Below are 20,477 nucleotides of genomic sequence, written 5' to 3' on the forward strand. Positions count from 1 at the left end.
AGATTTAAGAGTTTATTAGCATTAAAAGGGGAAATTCAGGAGTGGGAGGGGACATCATCTAGGAAGTACATTCACCAGCACATTCCAAATGATAAATCCTTCCACCACCAACACCCAAATTCTGGAATCAGGGCACATAGAACCGTGTACAGGGCCTTAGAGGTTCTTGGTCAACTTGACTGAAGCACAGAATAGGGATGAACTTGTCCAGAGTCACACAGCCCCTAGTTGGGGGGCAGGGGAGATATGCGCCCAGGACCAGCACACCTTGTCCTGGCCTCCTTGACTTGGGGTGGAGCGGGGAGAGCTGAGGACTGCACCCTGCCTGGTGGCCCCCCTGCATTCCTGTGGGCCCAGGGCCAACTCACATGGACAAGATCAACAGTGAAAGAACCCCAGTGAACAACTGCTGTTCACCGCAGCTTCGTGTATGGCTGTGCCTGCTAAGGGCTTATAAAAGTTTTGGAAATCCTTGGAATGGCTCAGAGCTGCCCAGGCCCCAGACATGTGGCTCCCCTGCCTGGGCTGTGGGGGCTTACAGGGAACATGCCTCCACCACCAGGCTTCCTCCTCGGCTCCCTTAGTCCCTCAGTTCCCTTGGGGTTTGTCCCCAGGGTCCAGGGTTTCCACACCCCTTTGCTCTCCCACGGTCTCCATGGACCAGCTCCAGATCTGAGTTGTCAAAAGGTTGTCACCCTCCTGATTGCCATAGGGACTCAGCTGGAGGACAGTCACGTAGACGGGGCCAGCGAGGCAGACCTATGGAGTTCCACAGCATCTCTGCAGCCCCAGTTTCTGCTCTGTGAATTGTCGCTCCCTCCTGGGAAGGAAAATGAAAGTGCCTTGGCCTCTGCCTTCCCCTGCATTCTTGCACATGGACTCTCTCATGCACCCCCCACTACCACCACTTTTCCTCCTGGCCCAGCCTGAGGATGCACTGGAGGCCAGGGAAGGGTCTGGGCAGCACCAAGAATGACCCCTGATCCCTGTGCCCCGCTAGGAGCCACTGTCTCCTCTGTCCTCCTTGGAGAAAAGGATGGAGTGAGAAGCCGGGGGGCCCAGAGGCTCCTGGTCTGGAAGATGTCCAGGAAACCTGAGCAGGAAGAAGGGAAATGGCTGCTTGGGACTCTAGAAGGACAGGAAGCAGCACATGCAAGGGAGAGACATGGGAGGCTCTGTGGGAAGAGCTGGGACTTGAGATCCAGAGAAGCTGGAGGGCTCCTCAGGTCAGTTGACTCCAGCCAGGGTCCCATGCAGCATTGTCATTGGTGATGGGAACTCTCAGGATGCCGAGGAGAAAGCAGATTCCCTCAGCAAATACATCTTTTTATAGCTGGTATGTGAGGTGTGGGCTGTGGAAAGGAGTCATTGCAGCTGCCTACAGATGCTTCTCCTGGGGATCCTCCAGTGCCTGGAGATGCTCCTCTTGGGGATGCTCCATCACCTGGAAATGCTTCGTCACCTGGGGATGCTCCTCCTGGGGATGCTCCATCATCTGGGGACGCTCTGTCATCTGGGAATGCTCCAGTGCCTGGGGATGCTCTGTTGCTTGGGGGTGCTCCAGTGCCTGTGGATGCTGCTTTCTCTAAGGATGTTCCAGTGTCCAGGGATTCTCCACCTGGGGATGCTCCATCACCTGGGGATGCCCCAGAGTCTAGGGATGGTCCTTCTGGGGATACTCCATCACTTGGGGATGCTTCATCACCTGGGGATGCTCCATTGCCTAGGGATGTTCCAGTGTCCTGGGATTCTCCACTTAGGGATGCTCCATCACCTAGGGATGCTCCAGAATCTGGGGATGCTCCAGAACCTAGGGATGCTCCAGAATTCAGGGTTGCTCCAGAATTCAGGGTTGCTCTAGAACCTGGGAAAAGCCAAAGATAGTATGGGATGGTCAGACCCTCAGGCCTGAGCTTTCTATCCCACAGAGTGGGGGGGACTTGTCTGCTCAGGTGTTCTGCCTCTGGGGATGTTCTTCCAAGTCTCTGAGTCCAACACTCATCCCTCTTTGGCTTTTAAAACAAAATCAAATTGAATAAAATTTTTTATTTTTTAATATTATTAATATATAAAATTGACACAACACAATTTACCATTGTAACTTTGATAAAGTGGATAATTCAGTGGCACCAAGTACATTCACACTGTCGTCCTCTCAGCACCACTGTCGTCTCCAGGGCTCTGCCCACCCACTCCCCAGCCCCTGCTAGCCTCCGTGGTGCTTTCTGTGTCTCTGAATTTGACCACTCTGGGTTATCTCCTGTAAGTGGAACCATGTCTTTGTGGCTCATCTCACTGTGCATTTTATTCTCAGGTTTCATGTTGAAGCGTCTGACACACGGCGTCAGAATTTCTTTCCTTTTTAAGATTGAATGATGGTCCATTGTACGTATAACAGAGTGTTGATCCCTTCATCTGTCCCGTGCATCTGTCGACAGACACTGGGGCTGTTTCCTGCTTTCGGGTGTCCTGTATAACGCTGCTGTGAAGATGGGTGTCCCCACTTTCTTCTTCTGTATAAATATCCAGAAGCAGAATTGCTGGATCATATGGTGATTTCTATGTTTAATTTTTTGAGGAACCACCGTGCTATTTTCCATCACATTTGCACCATTTTACCTTCCTACTAACCTTACCCAAGCCTTCTGCTTTCTCCCTGTCCTCGTCAGCGCTCGTTACTTTCTGGTGTTCTGATGACACCATCCTAGTGGGTGTGAAGCACCCTCCTTGGCTTTGAGGGCTTCCAGGTAGACTGTGTTGAGACCCTGAAGTCCTGGGGAGACCGTGGGATGATAAGCTAGAGAAGAAACGAGGGCTGGAAAGCTGTCCTCTCCGTGCTGGCTTCTTGGCCATGTGGGCCTGAGGTGGGACTGGCCCAGGCTGGCTGGGGGCAGCCGCTGAGCATGGTCGAGCACCCCGTCCCAGGCCAGGCAGCAGAGGGGTGTGGGTGGTGGGTTGAACCCTCTCAGCCCTTGTCCTGAGGCCAGTGGGGAGGAGACCTGGGCAGCGAGGAACTTGGTGGGAGTTGCACCGGCCTGGGAGAGGTGATGGGCGGGACCAAGGTTCTGAGATGTGAATATCTGGGCTGGGAGGGACTCTTATGGTCGCCGCTGAGCCTCCTTACTCTAAAGAAGGGGAAATTCGGACTCACGGAGGGAAAATGAACCTCCCGAGCACCCTGAAAAATTGGCCACAGAGTGGGGCCTGGGATTCAGGTCTCTTGGCTTCTGGCTTGGTTCTTCCCCACAAAGTCAGGAGAGTGTCACAGTGGCTTCGTGTCTATTCGCAGCTTAGTGTTTACAAGGGGCAGCAGCCTCAGGGCCACTTGCTCATTTTTCGTTGCTTTTCTACATCTCATCTGCTTGCTGTCTGGCAGAGGCTTCACGGGGATAAAAGAGATAAACGACATTGACTTTTCTAAATGAAAGAAGCGTCGTGCTCCATGCAGAGTACAGCATGAGGGGCCCGTGAGTGTAGAGGAGTCGGCCCCACACTGCTTGTGTCCCACCTGGATGAGGAGCAAGCATGTCTGGGGAGGACAGGGAGCCGTGTGCACATGTGTTTGCATGTATTTGCATGTGTTGTATGTGTGGTGTGTGCATGATGTGTACATGCGTGCAGGGCCCCAGGTGTCCTGACCCGACTCCTTTCCCAGCCTGTGCCCGCATCTGTTCAGACCTCATGGCACCCACCTGATATTACATGAAATTGGACAAGAACCTGATGCTGGTTTGGCCACGGCAATTTTGGGAAGTTTAACTTAACACAGTCAAACAAAATTGTAACTTTTTTTTCTCTTTGATTACCAAAGAATTATTTATTGTACAGAATTTGGAAAACTAATGAAAAAATAGTTGGTACTTATAAGGGTCTCCATCTGAAGTAGTCTTCTGAAGGTTGTACATTTATTAACTCATGTATGTTAGCTTCTGCTATCATCTCCGTTTCCCAGGTGAAGAATCTCAGGTACCAGGAGGTCATGTGACTGGAATTCGGCCAGCCTGGTTCTGAGTCCAGGGCCCCGAATGCCAGGCTGACCCGCCCCATGCAAATGAATGTCACTTGTCACTGAAGATAACCACTAGTAACATTTCTGTTTTTTAAAAAATAATAAATTATTTTATAAGTTTTTCATTATTTAGTGGCTTTTATAACATTGGGGTCCAGGATGAGTGAAGAGGAGGACAAAGGGCCCATGAGGAGACTTGGAAAATAATGCAGGGACAGCTCAGGTAAGAGAAGGAGCAGGCACACAGCTCATGGTTGACAGGCTCAGGAGACACCTTGGGGGTTCAGTCGGGACGAGGGCTTCCATCCTGGCCAGGATCTCCTAAGCTGGGCTCTGTGGGCTCAGCTGGGGTTGGGGAAACATCAGCATCCCTGTCTGCCCATTGGGAAAACGAGTTTCTCATCCGTCTAGTGTGTTAACCCTGAAGAATGACCTTTTGTTTCTGAGTTGTTTGTTGGATCTTAGACTGTCATATGCTTTGAAAAATGCATCTTTCTGCATAGGGTGGTTATTTCCTGATCAGAAAATCCACCCACCCAACAGCGTCTGGATCAGTGCTGGATTGCTTTTTTTAAGTTCCTTCACAAGTTGGGATTCGGTGCTCTGGAGGACTCTCCCGTTTCTCACACCTATCCCTCCTCATCCTGCTCTTCCTGTCACGACTTTCTCTGGATATGGATGGCCCCGTCCACGCTGTAGCTGCTAGGGATGGGAGGCTTGTTGTTCAGTCACTCAGTCGTGTCCGACTCTTTTTGACCTATGGACTGCAGCACACCAGGCTTCCCTGTCCTTTGCTGTCTCCTGGAGTTTGCTCAAACTCATGTCCATTGAGTTGGTGATGCCATCCAACTATCTCATCCCCTTTGCCCCCTTCTCCTGCCCTCAGTCTTTCTCAGCATCAGGGTCTTTTTCAGTGAGTCGGCTCTTCCTTTGGTGGCCAAAGTATTGGAGCTTCAGCTTCAGCATCAGTCCTTACAGTGAACATTCAGGGTTGATTTCCTTTAGGATTGACTGGTTTGATCTCCTTGCTGTCCAAGGGAGGCTGCTAAGTCTCTTCAGTCGTGTCCAACTCTGTGCGACCCCATAGATGGCAGCCCACTAGGCTCCTCCCTGGGATTCTCCAGGCAAGAATACTGGAGTGGGTTGCCATTTCCTTCTCCAATCCAAGGGAGGCTACTTAAATGCAAATGAACTGAAATCAAATATGATTCAAAATGTAGTTCCTCAGTTGCACTCGCTCTGTGTCAAGTGCTGAAAGCCAGGGCCTTGGGCTACCACATTGGACCACCCAGAATTACAGAGCAGTTCCATCATTGTAGAAGTTCCGTAGGACAACACTGCTGTGGCCTGGCTGGGTCAGTCAAGGTCAAGGTCCAGACCTACAAAGACACGGCCATAGCCATTTTAAGAGTAAAGATACCTTTAAAAAATTAATTTATTAGGCTTTGCCTGGTCTTAGTTGCAGCATGTGGAATCTAGTTCCCTGACCAGGGATCGAACCCGGGCCCCCTGCATTGGGAGGGCAGGGTCTTAGCCGCTGGACCACTGGGGAAATCCCTGAAAGGTACCTAATGCAGGAATTTAAGGGCTTACAAAGCAGCTAGAAGGGTTGGGGGAGCAGCTTGCAGGGGAGGCATTGGGAGTGATCAAAGAACCATGCTGGATTGCCAAGGGGACTAGGGCCATGGGATGATGGGAAGCTGGGGGATTTGGACATGGCCTTGCCCAGAGCTGGCTTCAGAACATAGCATGTTATCTGCAGTCCAGGGACCAGGAATCCATCGCCAGAGCCTTTCTGTCTCTACTGAGCAAGAGTAGTAACATGGACACCCTCCCCGCTGAACTTCATTTTAATTCAGGCCTTGACTTGGTCAACCCCATGGCCACAGAAATCTGGCCACAGGGAGATCGGAAAGTGTGTCCAGCCTCTTTGAGACAGGAGGGCACAGGAGGGGAGGGTGGATGGCTGCTGAGTCAGCCCATCCAGAGCCAAGAGGGACCCAAGCCTCCCCCATGGGGAGCACCCCAAGCTGCGAAGGCCAGCCTGGGCTGTCTGCTGAGCCCAGACGGCGTCCCGTCCTCCCTGCGCGAGCACCCAGCTATCTCAGCAACGCGCTCGATGGAGAAGATTAATGGCCTCCTGGTTGCTGCTCATTTGGCCTTTAATGGGCAGAGAGAGCTCGGTTTCTGTTTCAGGTCTCCTGCTCTGCTCTTAAAGGGAACGGAGGCCCCGGGTCACCACGGGCTTCTGCAAAGACCTTGTGTGGCTTCTGGCCAGAGAGAAACCACGTCCTTTGTGTTACGGGAATGCATCCGTCTCCATAAATCAGCTGAGGTTGTGCTGTGTATGTTCAAAGCCTAGCCCTTGGGAGAGACCCCACTGTATGCAGCTGAAGGTGCTGAGGCCAGAGAGGGAGGTTGTGTTCACAAGCCGGTCAGTGACTGAACTCCTTCCACACACATGGCTAATTGGGGGTCCCTTTCTGGAACTGGGGGTTTGGGCTTCTCTTCTGAGGGTTGATGTGGAGGCATGCTGGCCACCAGGATTTACACTGGGAGGTCAGGGAGGGGATTTGAGAAGGACTCCCCAAGCTGAGAGCACAGGGAACTGTGTACTGAGGATGTGCAAGGGTCCTGGGGCAGGCAAGGATGGATCTTGTCTGAGTGAAATGGGGCCATGACAGCAGGCAAGGGGTGGGTCAGCCTGAAGGAGGAAGTGCAAAGAAGCGGGCAGGGCCACTGCTGTGGGCTCACAGCCCGTGGCAGAGCCTGGACGTTGAAGAGATTTAACTGGGAGGATGATGGGGCCTGATTCATGATTGATATTTCTTAAAGGTCACTCTGCCTGCTGCCTGGAGATTGGGCCGGGGCCGGGCAGGAGGATGAGGGAAATAGAGCTGCTGCTGTATCTCAGGCAAGAAACGGTGGCGGCCTGGCCCAGGCTGGGGCACCAGAGGGGGAAGTCATTGCTCACAGCCTCTTCCCTGTGGTCACAGCAGGGAGCCTGGGAAAGCTTGTCCTCTTGGGTGCAGACGGCCAGTCCTAGCGCTGTTTTCCAAGTCGTCCTCACCAGGATGTCGTCGTCATCATGGGCCTCAGTGAGCAGAGGCTGGGCCTCTTCTGGGAGGGGGGCCCTGGGGAAGGTGCATACAGGCAGGCAGATTAAAGAAAACCACTTGATTTTTCATCCCCAGGCTCCAGGTCCCAGGTCCTCGAGGGGCCCTAGGGGAGCCCAAGTCCCGAGCTCATCTCCCGTTTGAACCCTAGCAATGCAGACGGTCCTGAGGCTGACTGATGCCTTGTCCTGGTCCGTCGGAGCAGAGCCATGGGTGCAGTAGGGGGTGCTGCCCAGGGCAGCTGGGCTCCTTCTCAAGTGGGAGACACTTTCTCCCATACAAGGAAGGTGTCTGCTGTGGATGCCCACCTGTGTGCACAGCTTGGAAGGATGGGCTGCCTCCCTGGGTTCGGGCAGATCGTCCGGGAAGGCAGGAGCTGGAGCTTACTTAGACGGTGGCATCTTTTCAGCTGGCAGCCAGGAGACTGAGCTTTGAATCAGCTTTGTAATTTGAAAATTGGTCTCTTTGCATTGGGTGGTTATTTCCTGCTAACAGAAGCCGTCAGAGACTCAGAGCGCTTCCCTCCCTCCACACTCTGCTCTGGAGCCACCCGTGTGGGGTCCGAGATGGAGCTTTTCCATTGCTGGCGTTCTCAGATCGCCGTGTCCTCTTGTCATGGGCCCCACGGGTTCTTATGGAGCCTCGGGCCTGACTAGAGAGTTGTCCCAGGGCATGGTGTACTTAGGGTGGGGGACAGTCACATGGGCTGGGGGAGGCAGAGCTGGGTCTTGAGGTATAGGCTCGGTGGGGGCCAGCCTGCAGGGCCACACATGTCTCTTGTGTGTGCGTGCATGTATGTTTGTGTGTGCGTCTCTCTGTGTGTGTCTGTAGGTGTGTCTGTGTGTGTCTGTGTTGTGTGTGTGTGTGTCCATGTGTGCCACCCCTCCACCCCCGCCACCGCATCCTGGTTGCAGGGCTGTAGCTGTGCTCGGGCTCCAGGACTGAGACACTGAAGGTTGTTTTCTTGCCCTCTGGCTGGGGAGACTGTCATTCCTCTTTTCCCCGCGGGCCTGTTCGTGTGTGCTTCTCCAGATGGTGCTCTCCCGAGAGGTCCAAGTGCTCTGGGAACGGTTCACAGTGTAAATAAGGTCACCGAGGCTCGAGTGGCTCTGAAATCGGCCCACTCAGACCAGGCTTTCCGACTGACTCTGGGCTCCGTGGGGCCCTGGTTTTGACAGCTTGGGGCCCAGGACGCACCCACCTCAGCCTCCCTTGGTGATGGGTGTCTTCTCCGCCTTGCTGCGCCTTGCCATCTTTTCCGACATCATCCGTGGATTCTGGGATGGTCGGGCTGGGACGTGGCTGGTGCTGTGAGAGAGCTCGGGCAGCTGGAGGGGCACCTGGGGCAGCAGGGAGGCAGTCACCGTCGAGGCCTCGTGTCAGGAGAGAGCTGTGGCCTGGAGGGTCCTTGTGTCAGAGGGAGTCACGGCTGCTTCCACGGCCCTGAGGGAAGAGCAGGGGCTGATCCAGGAGCTCCAGAAGAGGCTGGCCAAGCCAGGGGTCGAGGAAGGAAGGTGGCTTCTCACAGATCGAATCGGCAAACAGGGTCACAGCCCCTGCTGGTGAACCTGGAAAATACACGACCTGGCCACATTGGACCCACTTGGTCCAGGGCGGCATGTCCACCCACCTCCACCCTGGGGGCCCCGGGGCTGATGGCATGCTGGATGCTGCCTAGTGAGGCAAACACAAAGGGAGTTCCTGGGGTCAGAACTGCAGGCCCTTCAGCCTGAGGCCGTGAACCAGGCAGCATCTCCAGTCTCACTCCACATCCTCTGCTCTCGTGGGTGATGGGAACATGCGCCTGGCCAGTTGTCATGGCGCCCTTGTGCAGCAGGTGCCTCAATGCATCGCGTCCTGTCTTCCAGCCTCTTCCCCTGGGGCCTCCTAAGAAAGGCAGAGGCCTGGCCGAGCAGGGTCTCCCTTGCTCTAAGCTTGGAACCCCCCCCCACAGGGACGATGGCAGCGAGCATGCGAGGGACGGGACCCCTGTCTGGAAGGAGTTGGCTTCTCTGGGTCCTTGACGGAGACGCGGAGCCCGTGTCTGCAGGGCACAGGCTGCACATTGAGGAACTCAGAGGCTGCTCTCCAGGCCGGGAGTGGGGGTGGGGTTCTGATGCCACGGGGACCAGATGGCGCCGGTGTGGGAGCAGCTGCCACGGAGGAGAAGGTGCAGACCAGCTGGCACCTACGCAGACCTGGAGAGCTCCTCTCGGGCCCAGCGGGTGGGTCATGGGCACCTACACCTCTGTGATAAAATGCCACCCACCTGCCTTTCCTGCCTGCACGGCCATCAGTGACCTGTCACGATATGCCTTCCTGTCGTGTTCAGAAAAGTCCCAGAGTCCTTGAGGTACAGCGCATGGGGGTCCTGTCAGCCAGCTGGCGTGAAACTGGAAACTTCCGTGTGTCACTGGTGTGATGGTGGGAGGATGTAGACTTGGGAAATGGGCAGGAGTGGCAGTCCAGACAGGTAGGGGCTTCAAGGCACTTGAGCAAGCACATTAGGTCTGCAGGGGACAGAAAGCCAATTCAGATTCGCTTAAGTGAAGTTACCCGTAAAGCTGGAGAGCTTGGAGGTGCAGCTGGCATCAGGTGTGGCTGGACGCAGGAGCCCAGCGGTTGTCAGAGTCTGTCTCCGGGACAGAGTGTCTCTGGGATCTGAGGCTAAGCTGGGTCACGTGCTCATCTCTGAACTGGCCCTTGTCGGGGACAAGGCCGATGGTGAAGGCGAGAGGGCGAGCTGGGAGCCGAAGTAGCTCTGAAGGACAAACCTAGGAGGGCGAGCCCAAGTTGACTGTGGGAAGGAGGGTCACGAGGCGAGGCACCACGTGGTCATCTGGGTCCAGCCTGTCCTGAGGAGGAGGAAGGGCCCCAAGCGGCGGCCAGCAGCTTCCCTGGAAGAACCCCATGCACACGACTCAGAGAACAGGGTTACTGAGGGGGGCTTGCAAGTGATGTCCGTGCCCCTGGCCTGGCTCTGGCCACTGTCTCCTGGGCGACTGACGTGGCATCCAGATGCCAGGCTCTTTGCCCACAGCATCACCCCACTCTTGCAGTGCCTCCTTATCCCGCGGAGCCTGGCCAGCGGCCAGTCTCAAGGTCACAGGTTGTCCCCGGGCCCAGACTGGGCCAGTCACTTGGTGGACCTTGTAGCCTTCTCAGGGGAGGTGTCAGTGGACAGACAGGGGAGAACCCACCAGGCCCAGGCCATGTCATGGGGGGCAGTCTTGGAACTTTGTGTTGCCTTCAAGCCAGAGCCATGCAGAGGCATCTATGCTGGATTCTTCTGGGTCCTGCCCAGGTTTTCTGTCCCTCTATCCCCTCCTGGCCACACCCACTACACACAACGCCATTTCCCAGATGCCAAATGCTACACAGTGAGTCACCCCAAACAAGTGGCTCTCTGCAGTGCACACTGGGCTGCTCCAGTTTCTGCAGGTCAGGCGTTCAGGAAGGGCTCCCTGGGCGGTTCTGGCTTGGGGTCTTGTGGTGGGGTTGTAATCAGATGACAGCTGGAGTCGCTGGGGGCTGGACAGGACTCCCCACCCCCTCATAGACTGCTGGGGCTTCCTCACAGCGTGGTGGCCCAGGGCTGGCATTTCAGATTTTCCACTTACCTTAGAAGTTGCCTCTGTGTCACCTCTGCTGAACTTTATGAGCCAAAACAATCACAGAAGGCCAGCCTATGTCAGGAGGGCTCACAGATCCTATTGCTCAGTTGGGGGGACGTCATGGGACCTGCTGTCGTGATTTAAAACCCTCACCACTGCCGGCTCTCCTATCCAACAACACCCGTCGCCAGACAGGTCTGCTGTACCTGTATGTCACCTTGTTTTGGTCCAACCCCTTCATTTATGGTTCTTACTTTTGGAGCTCCGAGGCAGACATCTGAGTGAATTGTACCCTTCCATTCGCTGTGCGTTGCTCAGCATTGACTCACGCAGAGGCTCTCATTTGTTCGTTCTCTTTTCCCTGTCCCCGTGTCCTATTCTCATTTTGTGCCAGGCCTCCTCTAGACAACCATTCCATTCTATTCTATTTGTATGTGTGCTTATAAGTGTATATTTTAACTGCCATGTGTTGCATAGCATATTTCTCCTTTTCTGCATCCTCCTCTTCTCGCTGTGTTTCTGAGATCCCCAAGTGCTTAATGCATATTTTCCACTTAAAATGAAGAGAGAGACGTGTCCAGGGTCACACAGCTGACCTGGGCTGAGCTCAGACCTGAGCAGACCCAGTGTCACACACTGGTGTTTCCATGGGCCGCCTCCCTGACTCCTGCAATGTTTTGAAATGAAATTTTTAAAAAATACTTGTGAGTCTGGGGCCCAGATCGCATTGCCAGGGCTCCTGGTTCTCCCCTGCAGTGACCACTGTCCCTGTCCTCTCCTGCAGGTCCCAGCTATGGGAGCCCGCGCCCGGCTCACGCCAACATGAACGCCAACGCGGCTGCGGGGCTGGCGCCCGAGCACATCCCCACGCCGGGGGCCGCCCTGTCCTGGCAGGCCGCCATCGATGCGGCCCGGCAGGCCAAGCTGATGGGCAGTGCTGGTAACGCGACCATCTCCACGGTCAGCTCCACGCAGCGGAAGCGGCAGCAGTACGGGAAGCCCAAGAAGCAGGGCAGCACGACGGCCACCCGCCCGCCCCGCGCCCTGCTCTGCCTGACCCTAAAGAACCCCATCCGGAGGGCCTGCATCAGCATCGTCGAGTGGAAGTATCCTTTGGGCTCGGCCGTGTGGCCTGCGCCGGGTTGTTCTCAGACCACTGTGTCAGTCACCGGGCGTGGTTGGAATGCAGAGTTCTAGGCCCTCCCCAGCCTTGAGTCAGAGGCTCTGGGGACAGGGCTGGGAAGCTGCCTGTATAGCCAGCTCCGTGGGGATTGTTCTGTACATAAAAGCAGTGTTTAAGGAAACAAGACTAAGGGGTTGTTTCTCCTCGCTTGCCGGGCTGAACTTTCTCAGGGCTCACTCAGTGCGGGCTGACATGTCCCCTCCTCCTGATCTGTGGGCTCGCACAGCCGTGTGACCTCCCCGTGAGGTTGGAAGAGTCCATCAGTGTTCCCTGGGGGGCTGGGATGAAGCGCAGGTGTCTGAGCTCTGCCCAGGCCTGGCTGAACTCTCCAGGTGCAGCTGGGTTGGGGACCACCAGCTTGGGGGGGTGACACAGACCCTGTGTCTGCACAGAACCCAGTGGGTGCGGGCTGCAGAGGATGAGGCTTTGAAGGGCTGGGCTCTCACAGAGCAGTCCTGCCCAGGAGTCGTGGGGTAGGGGAGATGGGAAGGCCCTTGAGGGTGAGTGAGTGTGCCCCCGACTTTCCCAGTGAGGACACGGAGCCTACAGGGTGGCGCAGAAAGGACTGGGACCCTGGATTCAGGGCCAGGCGTTTTCCTAGGAAGAAGCCACTTGGGCAGCCCTGCCACATCTCCCGGGGTTCAGGGCAGGTGTTAGGTTTCATTGACAAGTTTCCATGGAAAGATTTATAGGTTTTTGGAGTGAATGAAAGGTATAAGGAGATGACTCGAGAGAGAAGAACATTTCTGTTTAGCAAGAAATGTTTGTTCTGTCAAAGCCTGAGCCCCTTAAGTCCCAAATCACTTGAGAGGAGGTGGCCTAAGCCCGGCACAGCTGCAGAGCTGGGCAGGGGGTCCCGGGGCCGAGGTGTCCACTGCTTTGGATCTGTGGGTCCCCATCGGGCTGCTGTCAGCACCGCTTGGTCAGGGCTGTGAAGGGGCGGCCGGGCCATGTGTCCAGGGTGGGGCAGGGGGCCTGGAGGAGCTGAACTCACTCTAACCACACCAGAGATTCAGATCCGGGTGCCCTGAACTTACATCTCCGCTCCCTCTCCCCATGAGTCCAGAGTTTAGGAGAAAGGCACTGGTGGGGGGCGGGGGGGTTGGTTTGCAGGAAGCCAGGAGGAGGCCAACGGTTCAGTGGGATCCCAAGGGGCCCCGACCTGGGCCTAAACTCCCAGCTCACGGTGGGCATCTTCTCTCCATCATGCAGCCTGCTTACTGGCCTGAGTGGTTTCTGAGCTTTAACATGAGGTGATGAAAGGACAGTCTGAATTTGGAGGCTGGGGGCCGTCAGAGCGGGAGACACCTGGACTCAGCTGTCACCCACCTGTGGGGAGGGGACAGGTTGATATTTGGGGCCTGGCTCTTGTCCTGGTTGCGGGGGTAGCCCCAGGGCAGATGATAGGGACAAAGATGCCCAGCCTGGGCTGAGTGGGGACAGGGCGAGAGGGAGGAGGCCACGTGGGAGGGGGCCTGAAAAAGCCGACTTCCTAAAAACACTTAGGGTGGCACTTCCCTGGCGGTCCGGTGGTTAAGACTTCACCTTCTGACGCAGGTGGTGCGGGTTCGATCCTTGGTCAGGGAACTAAGATCCCATGTGCCTCCCAGCGAAAAAACACAAAACCATAAAGTAGAAGCAATGTGCAACAAATTCAATAAAGACTTGAAAACTGGTCCACCAGCAAAGTTCCCACAAAACTTTAACAACAACGGTAGTTGCTTGGGGTGATTTCAGAGTGGATCAGTGTGGAAGACTCCTGACAAATTCAGACTTCGGAGCCAGACTTTCTGGTCTGACCCCATCTGACCCCAGCGAGGTGACTCTGGGCAAGTTGCCGCATCCTGTCACCTTCTGTCTCACTTTCCCTGTGTAGGAACGGGGCGACAAGTGCCCACCACGCTGCGGTTTGAGCAGGGCGGTCAGAGCAGGGCCTGAGGGGGCAAGCCTTCTGTCAACATCAGCGCCCAGCCTTCCTCCCACCGGCATCCCAACTCCCCATGCATCCCTGGCCAGCTCAAAGGCAGCACGGCCCGCTGGAAAAGATGAGTCAGGAGCTCTGGTTCAGACCTGACTCCGCTCTTTGCCAGCTCGGCCCTGGGAGACGCTGCTTTATTCTGTCTGTCCAGTGGGGAGGCTGGGCACCCGCTGCAGGTCTTCTCAATAGCGAGGTGACACAGAAACTGACAGTATTTAGGGGCATGCTGGGTGGGCGGATGCCCAACTCTGCCCTCAGAGCCGAGGGGCCCCACCCGTAGGCAGCAGTGTCCAGGGGGCCCTGAACTGGAGGATCACCAATTCCTTCCAGGCCCCAAGCTGCCCTGAGAACTCAGATCCTGGGACGTCCATGGCAGAGGAGTGGACAGTGGACTCTGCAGGCAGAGGTCTGTTTCCTGGGCCTGGCAGGTCAATGCCTGCTGTAGGTCTTGGGAGTTTCTCAGGCCCCCTGGGCCTCAGGGGTTTGGAGCAGGCCATCTCCAAGGTCAGGCCATCTCCATGCCCCCTCAGGCCCTGCTCTGTCTGCTTCAGGACTTGTGAGCTCTGCGAGGCTTCCCTAGAGATAGAGGCAGCCCCTCCCTCCAGGAATGGCTGTCCTCTTTCTCATCCTCCTCTGGTGAGGCTCCATCAACTGCGCTGGAAATGTGGCTATACTGGGGAGGAGGGAAGATGGGGCTGGAAGAGTGTGAGCTGGGTCCTTCTTCTGAAGCGCCCCCCACCCCCCACCCCATGGCCTTCCATCAGGAGTGCAGGGCAGAAGGTGTATGGTCACAGTTGCTCATTTTTGCATCTGCCTGATATTTTGATGCAGAGATCTGGGCACAGGGACCTCCTTGAGGGTTGGGGAGTGAGGTTTGACTTATCCCCATGCCCTCCAAACCCCAGCATAACCTGCAGGAAGTCAGGAGACCCTGGGATGCAGGCCGCCCCACCCCCACCCCCGAAAGCAGGACCTCAGTAGATGAAAGAGACCCCTGCACCCAGCTGCCGTCCCCCACCCACACAGCTCATGCTGCTCTGCTGCTGGGGTCCAGAGCCCCTGGCTACCTTCAGGCTCTCTGGAAGCTGTCAGAGAATGAGGAGGAAGGAAAAAAAAAAGATTCTGAACTTCAACTTAAAAGATTGAAAGTATGATCTCCAAATTTCGCTGAAGAATCAAAGTCAAGTCTCTGCCTTGAGCCCCACAGGGTCTGCCTGTTTCAAGCCAAGACTTGTTGGGCCCCCAGTGCAGGCGGGCAAGCCTGAGGGCAGGGTGGCCCAGGAAGGGGTGGGCGGGGGCGAGTCCCAGCTGGAGCAGGCCCCAATCTTTAACAGCAACCCCATGCACACATAAGAGAAAATGAAGTCCAGTGCAATCTAAATAAATAAAAGAAGGGAGAAAAGTTTTAGAAATCTATGTTTACTCTGGCACGCGACTGGCCTCCACTGCTTTTGACATATTAGGAAAAATTTTGGCGGGGCCCCATTAGAAGCACTTAAAAAGGCATATGTTTCTTTTCAGAACACAAGGGACTTGGAATGTATTGTTTAAACAAAATTCTTATGAATCTTCGATTCATTTAAAAATATATATATATATATCTGTGTGTGTTTGTTTCACTGGTGCTTCCCGTGGCATTAATTCCTTAACTCCCTCTCCCCAGGCCATTTGAAATCATTATTTTACTGACTATTTTTGCCAATTGTGTGGCCTTAGCGATCTATATTCCCTTCCCAGAGGACGACTCCAACGCCACGAATTCCAACCTGGTAAGTGCACCGCCATGTGCCCGCCTCTGCACAATGGCAGTGGGGCCTAAGCTTGGACCACACGGATTCAAGCTGGAACATGTTTGATGTTACAAATGCCGGCCAAGCTTGGATGTCAAGGTCTTAGCACCTGTCTTATCTCGGCCTGTTGTGAGAAAGACTGTTGCGGTCAGGCGGTTGTGAGCAGGGAGCACGCAAGTGTGAGTTCTGGGCAGTGACCCATGGGTGCTCTTTCCACCCGCATCCTGGAAGGGCAGGTGCCTTCTGCTGGAGCAACTGTGCCTTCTGGATCCTCCATCGTGTTTGCTCCTAGGGCCGTCATTCCGCTGAGGGGGCTTTGCTCAGGTGATTCACAGGCTCAGTGCTTGAGAAGTAATTTCTAGGAAGCTTGTAGGAAAGTTTGCTTTTGCAGCCAAGATGGACTATTTAGTTAAGAAGGTTTTATGTTCTTGGGAAAGGCGGCTTTCCATCTGGATGGTCGGGAGGCCAGTGCTGGCAGTTTGGGGTTAGAATGTGTCCATGGAAAAAGAGTGGAGAGTGTTTACTTTGTGCTGAGCCTGAAGTCATCACAAAGCCGTCTGGGCACAGAGGGGGCTGTGGAATGCAGCTGGCCCGACCAGGCGCCCTGAGATCCAGGGCCGCCCGCTGGCTGGGGGGAGTCCTGCCTCTCTCCTCCCCTGCCAGGACTCCAGAGCTTCTCATGTGACCCCGCAAAGTGCGTCCCCCGGGTTGTTGGCAGCTTCCTGTAGTTAGCGACAGGGGACAGTTGGTGGTTGTTTCTGGAAGAAACGGGAGAGTTCCAGGGTCTCCTTCTCCTGTCGCCAGCCTCTCTTGATATCACGGGGTGATCAACTCTTGTGCCTTTTAGTCTTTGACATTTTCTTGGGCCCCGGCAGCTAGTGTGTCTGATGCCTGTTTGGACTTCGCGGCCTTTGACTGGTTGTCTCAGGGAGGCTGGGCTGTGTGTGGGGTCAGGCTCCAGAGCTGGCTGGCAAGCAGAGCTTCGGCCCAAGTCCACGTGGCCTGCCGAGGTGTGACCTTGTGTCAGCAGGCAGCAACTCTTCGCTGTGTCAAAAGAAACACACCAGGCCCTGTGAAAAAGCAGGGCCTTCCTTGGTGCCACTTCTCCCAGTGTCATCTCACATAACCACATCCCCCCAACCGACCCCATCCTCTGTGAAACCCTACAGCCTCTCAGTTAATCTGCAACTTAGAAAAAGACTCTGAGGCCCGTTTGGCAGCCAGTGATGCTTTGGGTCGACTCTGGGCCAAGGCTCAGAGGAGGTTGCTGTCATCTTGGGTCCCAGAGATGGCCCCTCACCCAGAGTCCATGAGGATGAGGGGTGTACAGCAGGCGCTCCGGGCAGCTGAGTGCTGCTGGCGCCTCCTCTTGCTGGGCTGGAGAGCAAAGAGCTCTAGGATGTTCTCCAGGCTGGAGCGGAAGGACCATGGTTTTAAAATCACTCCACAGGGTGATGGACAAGCTCTGAAACTAGGCAGTGGTGTTGGTCATACAACTGTATGTAAGTTGTACCTTCACAATGGGCAGATTTCCTGGTGTGTAAGTTGAACCTCAGTAAAACTGCTGTGAGTAAGGGTGACCCCACTCAAGCCCCAGCTAGTCCAGGCTGCACCACCAGTCCATTTTCCGTCTTCCCCCATGAGCATGAGCCCACGTGGTGGAGGGGAGGTGGTAGGGGGCAGCCAGGACGTGGGGGACCTTACACTAGGAATCAGGGTACACCAGAGAATGTGGGGGCTGAGAGGGGGTTCTAGTTGCTAAGGCAGTTGCTGCTTCTCTAAAGCTCTGGGCTGAGCAGTGACTGTAAAGTAGGGAAATGTGCTCAGATGATGGAGAGTTTCCTCCAGCCTAAATATGTATACAGAGACACACACACACAGATACACACACACACACATAACAGACACAGATCCACATACGTGTACACAGACACACACACAGTCACACAGATACACAAATATACTCACAGACACACATATACACACATACATGTACACACAGTCACACATATACATCATATACACAGACACAGGCACATATACACACAGTCACACTATACACAGATACTGACAATCACACATATACAGACACAGACACATGTACATGTACACACACAGTCACACAGATACACACATAGACACACAGATGCATGCATACCCACACAGACACACATATGTGTGCACACACGCAGTCACACATATACACGCAGTCACACATATACACAGACACATGCACATGTACACAGACAACGCAGAAACACACACCTCCACAGACACACATTTTGAAAATTCCTCTCTTTGGGTGAGGTGGGGGGTCAAGAGATGCCTTCAGCCGGGAGAGGGTCAGCTTTAACGGGATGAGGGGCAGTGACCGAGGAGCCTGTGGACAGAGCGGGAGGAGATTGCAGAGGGCGGGTGTCAGGCAGGACCCCAGAGACACTTCCTGCTGGGGGAGGCGGGGAGGGCTGAAGGAGCCCCAGGCCCGGCTCTGAGCAGGGGCAGGGGAGGGGTGGGGCAGGTGGACAGGAGGAGTGATGGGGCCACCAGGGAGGTTCCGCCTGAGAGTCAGAGGGAGATGGCGAGAACCGAGTCTTCCAGGTTCGAGAGAGAGATTTAAACCCATCGGAGACGGTGGGGGCAGTTCACACTCACCTGGCTGGCAGCTCCAGGCTGACAGTGCGGAGAGCGGGCTGGGGCGCCGGGCGGAGCGCGGGCCTTGGGTCATGTCTGTAGCCTCTGGAACCCTGAAGCAGGGGTGTGTGTGGCTCTTTGTGGAGCTTTGAGGGCCAAAGCTGTCCCATTGTCCCGCCAGAACGTGGCCCCCAAATCCTTGAAGGGCCCCTGAAAGGAAGCTTGACAACCTCCCATGACTCTCATGGCTTTTTTAGAACAAGAAACAGCAGTCGCAGAGTTCTGCTCAGAGGCGGGGGCGATACTGCACCTACAGCAGGGCCCTGGGGCCTCAGAGCCTGTGCATCCCCTCGGGTGGGGTGGGGAGCTGCTGCAGTGTGAGCCCGCAGGGCTCAGAGTCCATGGGTTTAACTCACTCCCCTGGCACCCTTGCTGCTGGGCGTCACTGGCTGCTCTCTGGGAAAAGCGACCCAAATGTTTGCCCTCTTGCAAGTGGTGCCCCGTCAGCTTGCCCTCTCCCCATAGCTCTCTCTAGGGTCCAGACAGGAAGAGACAAGTCAGCTGCCCAGAGATGTGTCCTCTCTCCGGTCCAGGAATAACTCACTTAGCCAAGACCCTCACTGTCCAGAAGGAGGGGGTCCCCCGACACGTGCGGGCCCACAGCCGCCCTCCTGCTGTCGACTTCCTTCCTTCCTTCCGCCCAGCTCCTTCCCCCCACAACCTGCTTGATACAACCCCCGCTTATTTTCCTAGTACTTTGCTTTTTTCTTTTTTTCCTCTTTCCAGGAGATGAAAAGTGTTTCAGTATGGAATTTTTTTCAAGGTCTTTTTCTCATTATTTAAGTAAAAGGCTGTTTGTTTTATGCTCCATCTAACATACACCGTTGCGCCCAAATCCGTCATCTTTGCTATCTTTTCCTAGTGCTACTGGAGCAGAAGGAAACGTGAACTGGCCCATGACACGGTACTTGTTTCCGCGTTATTCACAGCCTTGTTGCTGGCAGTGCGACCTGCCAGGCAGAGCATCCTGTAGAAACAGTGTGTGACACCCCCCCGTACCCTCGCCTGTGGCCACTGTCCTGCAGGTAAATTGGACGAGGTCTCCTGAGCTCTGTTGCTGGCAGGGTGGACTCATCGCGTGTGGAAAACTCCCAGCTCCCAACAGACCCTGAAGTCGTCTCAGACTTGGAATGGGTTGGAATATTAAGAGAATATATTTGGCATCTGACCTTGTGCAGACAACAGAGCTGTGTTGGGCTTTCTGAAGCCAGAACCAGGTAGTTCCAGAGGGGCGAGGGGCAGAGGAGAGGCCAGAGGAGGAGACATGGGGGCTGGGGCAGGGGATTGGGCTCAGCAGAAGGGCTCAAGTGTCGGGGAGAAGGCGGACTTTCCAGTTTCCCATTTATGCTGTGAGATGGGGGCGGCCCCGACTGGTTGTAAGGATGGTGAGTTCAGACCTGGGGGCCATCAAGGTGCCAGCAGATGTGCCAGATGTGTGTGCTGGTCGGAGAGCTCACAGCCAGAGCCTGGGGACCCTCTGTCTGGTCCTGGATGCAAGTCCCACAGGGCCCTTTGGGAGAGCTTTTGTGGGCGAGGAGACACACAGGCTCTTGGTTTCTGGAACCTTCAACCACGGAGGATATCTGGGCTGCCCACTCGTGGGTCTCATCACACAGGGAGAGAGGCAGAGAGGCCTCATGGCTAAAGAAGGCTCCTTGAGGGACAGCCCCACCACCACAACTCACCCTGCAGGGACCATGTTTGGAACAACCCCAGTCCCTGCTGGTCAGCTCGGGAGCCAGGTCTTGCCTGAGCCTGTGGGGTCCCCTTCCAGGCTGCACTGGACTGAGGATACCCCATGGCCTGTATTTAGGATGGGTCAGGATGTGTGTTTGGGAAGCAAGCAGAGATGTGGGCTCAGGCCCTGGTCCTCCTGCAGGGAGCTGGGCCTTCTTGCACCGTCAGGTCTGCATCATCCCAGTAGATGAGAGTCGGAGTCGGTGTGTGGTCCCCAGGTGTGGGAAACCCACAGACAGGTGATGGCAGGTGGCCTGCATCGCAGCCAGTCCTGTCTGCGGGTGCTCAAGGTGGGGGTGCGGATGGGGTGGCTCGGGGCTCAGCCCAGCTCCTAACTAGGGCCTTGGGGAGACGCTTCA

General features: G+C 55.5%; 1 protein-coding gene across 13 annotated transcripts in view; it reads left to right on the plus strand.

The window, feature by feature from the left end:
• Positions 1 to 20,477, plus strand: part of CACNA1C (calcium voltage-gated channel subunit alpha1 C) — a 461,815-nt gene that overhangs the window by 102,040 nt on the left and 339,298 nt on the right. For all 13 annotated transcript variants that reach the window (XR_016037705.1, XM_088837459.1, XM_088837460.1 and 10 more), the window contains exons 2-3: positions 11,524 to 11,845; positions 15,564 to 15,669. Coding sequence is in view for 12 of the 13 variants with exons in the window: in XM_088837459.1 (XP_088693585.1) it covers positions 11,524 to 11,845; positions 15,564 to 15,669 (428 nt within the window). In the remaining variant the exon portion in view is untranslated. The remainder of the gene's footprint in view (positions 1 to 11,523; positions 11,846 to 15,563; positions 15,670 to 20,477) is intronic.

The sequence above is a fragment of the Moschus berezovskii genome, chromosome 6, assembly GCF_049115385.1.
Source record: "Moschus berezovskii isolate FMDL1 chromosome 6, NW_MosBer_1.0, whole genome shotgun sequence".
NCBI classification, from domain to species: Eukaryota; Metazoa; Chordata; class Mammalia; order Artiodactyla; family Moschidae; genus Moschus; species Moschus berezovskii.